This window comes from Diadema setosum, chromosome 14, assembly GCF_964275005.1.
Source record: "Diadema setosum chromosome 14, eeDiaSeto1, whole genome shotgun sequence".
Classification (NCBI taxonomy): domain Eukaryota; kingdom Metazoa; phylum Echinodermata; class Echinoidea; order Diadematoida; family Diadematidae; genus Diadema; species Diadema setosum.
The window spans coordinates 27684627-27694051 of record NC_092698.1 but is presented as its reverse complement, the minus strand read 5'-3'; the positions used below and the strand labels follow the sequence as shown (position 1 = coordinate 27694051).

At 36.6% G+C, this 9425-nt stretch overlaps 1 protein-coding gene across 1 annotated transcript in view; it reads right to left on the bottom strand.

Annotated features, from left to right (window-relative positions):
• Nucleotides 1–817: 817 nt before the first annotated feature.
• The window catches only part of LOC140238070 (uncharacterized), a 30556-nt gene continuing 21948 nt past the window's right edge, over nt 818–9425 (bottom strand). The window contains exons 9-14 of the mRNA XM_072317994.1: nt 7662–7746; nt 5612–5790; nt 4862–4997; nt 3353–3508; nt 2085–2231; nt 818–969 (exon numbers count right to left, since the gene is read on the bottom strand). Coding sequence (XP_072174095.1) covers nt 818–969; nt 2085–2231; nt 3353–3508; nt 4862–4997; nt 5612–5790; nt 7662–7746 — 855 coding nt within the window. The remainder of the gene's footprint in view (nt 970–2084; nt 2232–3352; nt 3509–4861; nt 4998–5611; nt 5791–7661; nt 7747–9425) is intronic.

Below are 9425 nucleotides of genomic sequence, written 5' to 3'. Positions count from 1 at the left end.
AACATATGTTCAGCTATGGCTTTACACATGAAAATCACTGATTTTCTTCACACTACAGGACATTATACCATTCATCAGCTTTATAGCTACATAAAAAGCATGAATGGTCATAAGGCCTTTGAAACCAGACAACTACTTCAGCCAAAAATAAGAGGAGTGTGCTTGAGTTGTATTGCAGTGTGACACAAATTTGTGCAGAGTTTTTTCCGAAGATTCTGCCACCTCCGTGTTAACATCAGCCAAAATATCTGGCAAATCAAATGTCTAATTTGACTCACACAATGAAGCTCTCATGAATTTTCGGAGAAAAGGAATGAAGTTTTTCTATGACTTGTCCGATATTATACTGTAACTTCTGCCTTGGCTGAAAATATTTTGCACACAAATTCATAGGGAAAAATACGGCCTTGTTTTTGGCTACCAGTAAAGAAATGAATGGCTAATCTGACTTCACTTCATTCATGTGAAGTTTATTGCACTTGCACTTTATTTCCCCACCTCAGAAAATTAAGTAGATGTGAGATTGAACATGACCAAACAATCCAGCAATGTCTGGCTCTTGATCACACATTGTCACTCTTTGCAGCCCATGAATACAGAATCTTTATAACCAATCCTGCTTTCTCTGTTTCTCTGTTTTATATCCCACTTTTTATCCCTCACAAACATCTACAAACATAACACACGCACAAACACACACACACACGTGTGCACACACACACACACACACACACACGCACACACACACTTTGACCCTTTTTCTATTACTCCGACTCACTTGTTAACTGTCTGTCAGTTTATTACTTAACACAATACATCATAATGTTCGCGCCGTAGTTGGGGGCGCTGTTCGGTGGACGAGAATGACGCGGTCGGGGCTGGGGAACTGCTTGTAGTATACGTAGATCATGACAGCCGCTACCAGAGATGCGATGCCTATTCCTATCGTTAGTCCAATGCCAACACTCACTACACAAGATGAGGTTTGAAGTTTGAAAAGAGAAACACAATGACTTCTGGTAAGTTTCAAAATTGTTTCATGTCTGATTCACATGTTGAAAAAAAAATAAAATAAAAAATGTGATTTCAACAAACGATGTCATCCCATATTTGACATTTACCATGGCAACAGATATGCTTCCAACTGTTCTAGTATTAATTTCGTCTTACTGTTCTCAGTTTGTTTAGTTGGAATTTCATTATCAGAGGGTTTGCTCAGCTAAAAATGAGACAATGAAATTATTACTCTAAAGATGATAGGGGACTTCCAGGCTGAGGAAGACTTTTCTTTCGTTTTTTTTTTTTTCTTCAAAACACATGCTGATGAAAAATTGTATAACATAGCTACAATTTCTGTGAGGAGAAATCAAATGAAATAATTGATGGCATGAATGAAATTCATGAATATAAAATAAGATGTATAAATTCTGTGCACCACTTTCATCTGTTTGTGTGCTTTCATGATATTGCATACGTTCAATGCTTTTTGCATCTAAATCAATGGGTCAGTATCAGTACTTTCAAGGGTGCTTTTGCTTCAGGACGAATTTTGCATTGCACAATTGCATCAAGAGATGTATTATTCCAAAGCGTAAACCCAACAGAAGATTGCTCACATCAAAAGTTGTCTTTTTGCGGAGTTGGTAAGAACTTTTTGAGATGAGAAAAAGCAACAACTGTGATATATATTTATCAGAAGTGTATCTGTCTATAAATAAACTGTAGTCCTTGTCCTGGCAGTACCATCTCCATGTAAAGTTACATTGCGAACATTTAAGCATACCAGTACATTTCTTTTGTATAAATAGAAAGGCAGCGTTGCAATAAAGAGAAAGGAGGGAGCTGAAAGGAAAACAAAAATCATCAGACACCATGATTGTAGCTGTTTCTTTTATATTCATGATTAAAAGTGGTTGTAATTAAAGAAAAATAAGAAAAGCCCTTCATATGATAGTTACTCCATGTATCTCCTGCCTGATGATGTCACTTACAAACACTAAGCATGATAACATGCATGTAGGATGAAAGTGTGTCCACAAATATATATCACTGCTACTGCAGCAAGTCCAGTCAGGATAACTTACCCCCCGTCCTTGATTTCATGTTCTGTACAGGGCTCTTGGTTGGGCGTGGCCTCTTGGGATGATCGGCCCTGCCCCTCTCGTTGGCCCCGCCTCTTCCATTGTTACCTCCAGCCCTCCCACCTCCTCCAGGGCCTCTCCAAGGTGGAACTGTGTAAAATGTTTAGGAGGACAAAAATTCAAAAGCTGCATGCCTTCCCTTTATGCCTTGTGAGTCACATTTAAAATCCTTCTCATCAATATCCCTAACTGTAGCATTATTTAAATCAAGGCTTAGAACACATCATTTGATTGCCCATCTTGCAGCACAGAAAAATATAATCATGTACATAGGTTCTATATTGCTATTTGTTTACATATTCTTTCCTCAACCTCAAAGCGCTTATGAAGAAGACTAATATGAGAGTTTCACAACTCATTCCAATCTTGTACACAATCAGCCTGAACACAAACATCAGCTTTTTCTTCACAATTGTGCAAAAGCTTGTCCAACTTTCATCTGGCTATCAGCTTATGATGCAAACTGGATGAGACACAGGATTAACAATAAGATTCACAAAGGCTAACTAATTGGACCAATCCTGTATAATATACTCAAATAAAGGTTATTATACGCATGCTCTGTTCATAAAAGACTGGCTTAACAACCGCAAATTAAAGCTTGCCAGAGGATTGTGGAAAGGGTCTACCTCACTGGAGGAGACTTTGCCGCAACTTCCACGACTGATCAGATGCTGTGACTTCTGTGACTCTAGAGATCAAGAACTGGCTTGCGCTATCACCAAGAAGCCAACTCAAAGGCAACATCCAAGATGTCTTCCAATAAGGTGAAAACCTATTTGCTTGGGAGACATGATGTCTCCAGTAGGTCGCCAGTGGGTCTCTGTAAGGTCATGGAGATGTCTCAGAGACCTTGCAGACAAAATTAGTCTCCTCAACTTGGCTGCGACTCAGGAGACTTCATGGAGACATCTTGGTAATGTTTCTTAGACAAGCTGGAGACTGGGAAAAGTCTCCAAAAGACCCAAACATGTTTGAATCTCGTGACTCCCCAGAGACCAGGCTAGTCTCCAAGAGACGTCACAGAGATGTCCCACAGATGTCTCCGTAACCTCTCCACAACCAGCAAGACCAGAGTCGCCACCAGATTGCCACCTAATCTCCAAGCCAATGAGGAATAGCCCTTTATCCTATGAACAACTAACTGCTAAAGGGAATTCCTGCCCCCCCAAAAAAGAGTTTTGCTCACTTTCAATCAGCTGGATTCTCACCTCTGCATCTTGAGACAGGCATTATTTGATCCTTGATGAGGGGTACGCTGAGTGGTGAGAGACCAGGTAGGCCCACCTTGGCATACACCCCTATTAATACCTGCCTGGCAGATAGCTTCAACAGGTGGATGTGAAATCCCAGCATTCCATGTGTACCTTAATCAAGTGAAACACACAATGAGAAAAGTGTACAAAGACATGGCTAATACTTTAGAAAGTTAGGTTTTATGTTTGCATTCTAAAATCATAGTAAGTATTGTTTATAGTATCAGCATTATATATCAATGAGTAAATGTACAATAGTATATGAAGAATTCAATATGAATATATTTTATTGGTATAACAAATTGGTGCTGTCGTTGTTATGTTTCCAGTGTTCCACGTCTTACAAGCTTGGCTTTTTAGTGGAACACTGTTTTCCATTATTATGATTATTTCCTTTTTTGTTGTCATGACAAAGTGCACTGTTTCTTTTTTTATGACATCATTCGCGCATATACTTTATATTGTATTTGAAAAAAAAAACAAAATGCCCTTATCAGACGAATGAAAGACAAATCAAAAACTTGTACCGCTTTGAATCTTTTTCTTTTTTCTTTCTTTTTGGATGATAGAAATAAATAAACTATTGAATTGAATTGAATCGAAATACTTTTTGGGTGAATTCAGACATATTACTCTGATTTGTACAGAGCACTAGTTGCCTGCTTTAATCATGAAATAATCAATCTTTAATTTTGTTGGCCACATTTCATGTTTATGTCCTACAGTGTCATAGCACAATCATTTCATCATCCTTTACTGGTTCCTTCATCAACCAGTAGTACACACTGACTGCATATCTATATATCATGCATACCTGTATATCATGCATACTGACTTGTCGTGCATTTAAAATGGAGGCCTCCTAATTCATTACCACTCTTCAAATACTGGGGTTTTTTTTATACATAAAATGCAAATGTTTCAAGTCAGTTGCTCTCCCAGGTAAAAACAACATAGGCCTACACTGTTCCATTGATTATGAGTCAAAGTTTAGGTGCTTAGAACCATAAGCATCCACTGAAATAGCTTTCAAGTTTGCTATTCTTGTCATCACAACTTTTGAGAGAAAAATGACTCAGAATAAGTTTGAAGATAACACAAACATCACTGCTTTATGTCCAAAGGTTAACACCCATCCCACCCCCATAAGAATTCAAAATCATAAAATATGGCTTTAATCCCCAACTTGCTCTCAAACAAATATACATAGAATGAGAATGCAACCATATCCCATTAGAAAGACACCAAAATGATGCTCTTCTTTTACAAAAACATGTTTCACTCAAGCATTAATTGCAAACACAGTTAGTTATATGCATTGACACTACCACACACAACAGGTGAATGCATGGTTGCTGCTTAACAAATTTATGACATAGGGCCCAGGGACTTCTACAATATCATCTAAACTGAGGGTGAACAGAATTTAGCTTTAGCATGAAGTGCGGTGTTTTATAGCTCTACCTGCCACTGTGATGTTGTCATTGTGAGTTACGGCTTTCTTCCAGAAGAACCTGTCCGTGTTACTCTGCACAGTCATGCTCAAGACGACAGGGTTTGAACAATGTCTCAGCACTGTCACGATGGTGTAGTTGTGACCCTGGGGAAACACAAAATGAATCGTTAATTGCTCCACTGTAACTACTTATTCATGACTGGCCTCTACTTTTTTAGCCATGTATGTCTTCAATGCTCAGCAAAGAGTCACATTTTGAATACCGTAACACCAGAAATGTTCGCATGCATTTTAATTCCACAAAATTCACAATATCCGAGGTTTGTGAAATCAAAATGTATGCAAAAGTTCTCATCTATTCTATATACATTGAATATCAGTGGCAATTCAAGAAAATTTCATGCTGCAAAAAAAAAAAAAAAAAAAAAAAAAATCAGTTCATATTTGTGAAAATTTCATGCCAGAAAAATATTTTGCTTTACAGCAATCACTTCATGAAAAAAAAGTGACACTAAATGCTTATAAACTCCTTGAAGAAAGATGCCAGGAAAAAAAAAAGCTTAATTGTTTAATGTTTAAAGTTGATGAGATGATGCTATAAACGGTTGGCAACAATCAATCTCTCTTTCTTTTTTGTTTTTAATTGACAAGTCTCAATATACTTTAAAAAGTCAGTGTTTTCACTTGTTACCATTAAGTGGTGGAAACAGAAAACATCTTCCTGAAAATAATCAATGCCTCCCTGCATGCACGCTCACCTCAAATTCTCCCGTACAGTTGTAGCCACTGCAGTTCTCGATGGTTGCGCATGAGGTAATGCCATACCCAGGTCCAGCCGATTGGATCAACTCATTCTCCACTCTCTTCCACACCTGACACTCATCAGCCTGTGGGGTGGTGGCAACAGTAGGGGTAGCTCCCGTGGGCACGGTAGAAGCTGACAAATCACACAGACAGATGAAGAAACAATATTATGATGCTAGTATGATACCATATTATGATGCCATTTGAACAAATTAAAGCAATGAGGAGCAGCTATTCTATAAATTCTATATCAGGTAAATGATTGGTATGACACTGGTATGAAAAGTTTATTTGTTTTAAAAGAATTATATTTGCCACTTGATTTTACTGTATCATGCTCCTATGGGCACAGCAGAAGCTGGCAAATCAGACAGACAGATAAAGACACAATTATGATACTTTGCCAATTGACAAACGAAAACACTGAGGAGCAGCTACTCTTTAAATTCTGTGCCTGGTACATGACTGGCAATTCACTGTTATGAGAAGCATGTTTGTTTGTTTTTGTGTTTTTTTCAGAGGAAATATCTGCCAACTGATTTCACTGTATCATCATTTCAATTCAATTTATTTATTTTCACATAGTACAAGTACATAATATAAAAAATGACATTACAAAATTGCAGCTCACATTATGTAAGATACTTCAACATGATACAAGTGGAGGAATCAGCAATACACTTAAGGTCTTTCAAAGGATAATCCCTGTCAGATAATTTCAGTTGCATATCTTGCTAATCTGTATTCTGTTGAAAAAAAAATAATTGAAATGTGTATTTTTGCAAGTTGCACATTCCCCAAAAATATATTCCACACTACCAAGAAAAGCAAATGGTCTCAATTAGACCCATCCATTTTATCATGGAGTCCACGCAGCCTCTGTCCAATTGTGCAGTATAAGTATTTGAAGATAAGCTGTCTTCATCAGAATGGTATATTTCATTAATTTACACACTCCCTAGATTGTGCGAATGAGGGAAATTTATACAAAATCACCTTACGCCACAACCTCTCTACAAAAATAACAAAGAAATACACAAATGAACAAGAACTGAGAGTAGAGTTATTTGTAATGTTTGAATTGTTGTTGCTAACCTATCCCTCTCCCTCCCCTTCTCTGCCCCCCCCCCCCCCGAAATATAGAAATTGCATTCTTGACCATCAATTTCATCATTTTTTCACACTGATGGAAGCTTTCGAAAATGTATAAAATATAGTGTCTATAAAATGTATTAACTTACGATTTTGGACCATTCTGACTCATGGCAAATAGGTGTATTTGGTGCTATTATAGACAAGTTGATATCTATGGACTATTCATTTCATCTATTTGAATACATTTAAGGATTTTAGGCAATTAACTACAGTCATAGAGTTGCCAACTTTTGTAAATGCCTTTCAGTACTTTGATAGCTGAAATTCAGTAATTTGCACCTTTTTTGAGTGAAAATCAGTAATCTTTAATAGTGGTAATAGAATATGTCACAGACAAAGATTTCTAAAATCAGTAATTTGCTTGCAACATTCAGTATTCTACTCCAATTTCAGTAGAAATTACTGAAAATCAATACTAGTTGGCAGCTCTGTGCATATGAGTCAGATATTTTTTAAAAAATCAGTTTAAGACAAAAAAAAAATAAATAAAAAAAAATACTTTTCCCTGTTCACTCACTACATTCCAAAGTGCATACAGCTCTGAATCATAATCTATTTTAGGGCGCACTGTAGATGCATTTTACATTGAAACACAGTCTGAAACATACACACATGATAAAGACATGAAATATAAAGAGACACATACTTCGACTCATGAAAAAAGCAGATAGTTTGATGTTCAATTACACAAGAGAAACACTGACCATGCTCAATACTTTCTATGTAATTGAGAAGGTCTGTCTTAACACAGTAAGGAGTCATCTCCTCAAACATGCTGTGTTCAGGACACTGTAGCAAAACAAACATTTGACAATTTCAAGTGAAATGATGATTTGACTGAGAGCTTACAACAGGGTGGGATGGGTACATCTGTTTGATCCAAAATTGTTGTATTCAAACAAGGCTCCTGTCCAGCACAGCTCCTTAGTGCAAGCTGTAATTTAAAAGAAAAATGTCTCTTAGTCTCTGTAAGGGCAGTATATAAGGAAATAGCATTGCATTATTGTTTTTTATTACTGTTATTATTTCACTAATATCATCAGCATTATAATTATCATCATTATCATAAACATTGTCATTCTAATTACCATTAATACTATTCCTCTCTGTATATGATTCACATATTCACATGTGAGGTAGTGATTTCTACTTGCCTTTTCTAAACAGGAAAACAAACAAAATCATATTCTAGGTAAGAAATCATATTGTCACTAGAATCATTACCTTAGAAATCATAGTTCAGACATTTTATAAATCATTATGTCACTCAATAGATTAATGGCAGATAAATTGCACAAATACAATAATGTACAAATTGCCATGATACCTAATCCTAAAAAGAAATAACAAATGTTTCCATAATCTACTTTAATTCTCACTGAACACACAAGTTTATGTACACTCAATAGGGTAGTTCTTCTGTACAAAACAGCCACAGAAGAGTACATAATATGACATGAAAGCCCTTGCACAATTCTGATGTTCCAATCCAGAATTTGATGATTTCATTATATATTTGAATGACTTTGGTCTATATTCTGTTCTAGATTTTTCAATGTATCGATTTCATTTTATACTGGCTTGTATAAATGACAACTTGAAGTAGACTGTATTGAGCATGGAGACAGGTGCATGAGACAAATGGTTATGGGTACAAGCTATGCTGGGACCAAAGTCCTTTTATTAGTACATGTATAAGAAGGTCAAACTTGGTCTTAAATTGCTTTTCCTCCACCAAATTTGCTTAGCATCATCAGATGTCTGAAGTCACAGAATACTTACAAAATACAGTTTGACAATAATTTCATTTGTGTGTGTGATATCAAAACCAGTTGCAAGGTTATCAGATAAGCAGCCATATTACTCCTATATGATGCAATTCCAAACAATTGCCGATATCAATAAATTCAAGTCTGCCTTGAATACACTTTTGTTTTACAGTGTATAAACAAACATGAAACTTGGTATCATTGTAATTGCAATTGTATGTTCTTGTAAAATATTTCCTTTTCTTGAGTGCAGAGGGACATATACACTATATGTTATGTGCTATATAAGCACTGTCAATTATTTTTATCATTATGATTACATAGTGGTTGTCTGACCTTTTTTTTTTTTAAACACTGTTACTGATGATTCATTTGATTAACCTCTAGTGCACTCAACTTTTTCTGCTAGCTATAAGTTCCACTTTTAAAGAAGGGCACATGCACTATGTTGTGACCACTGTACTTTGTGTACTGCTTGCATTGTGAATAACCCAACACTGTGAATCAAATCTTTAAAAATATTTTTATTTCCTCCCATCACTATCCCTTCTAAATATGACTTTGTTATCACACCATCAGTATCTAATCTCAAGTTTGAATAAAATCTGACACCAGGCCCCCAGTGTGCACCACATGCACTGGAATCTGAGAGGGACGGACGGGGAGGCAGGATGGAAGGAAGCAAAATTTTGGGTGACGCACAGAATCCACCAGAGGCCGCAGACCTCTCCAAACAAGGACTTGATCCCATGGGGATACAAGAAAGCATGTGCATGACAGCTAACCCCCGCATATCCCCTTTAGCTTACTTAATCTGTCTCGCTTTGGTCTGCATGACTCAGTG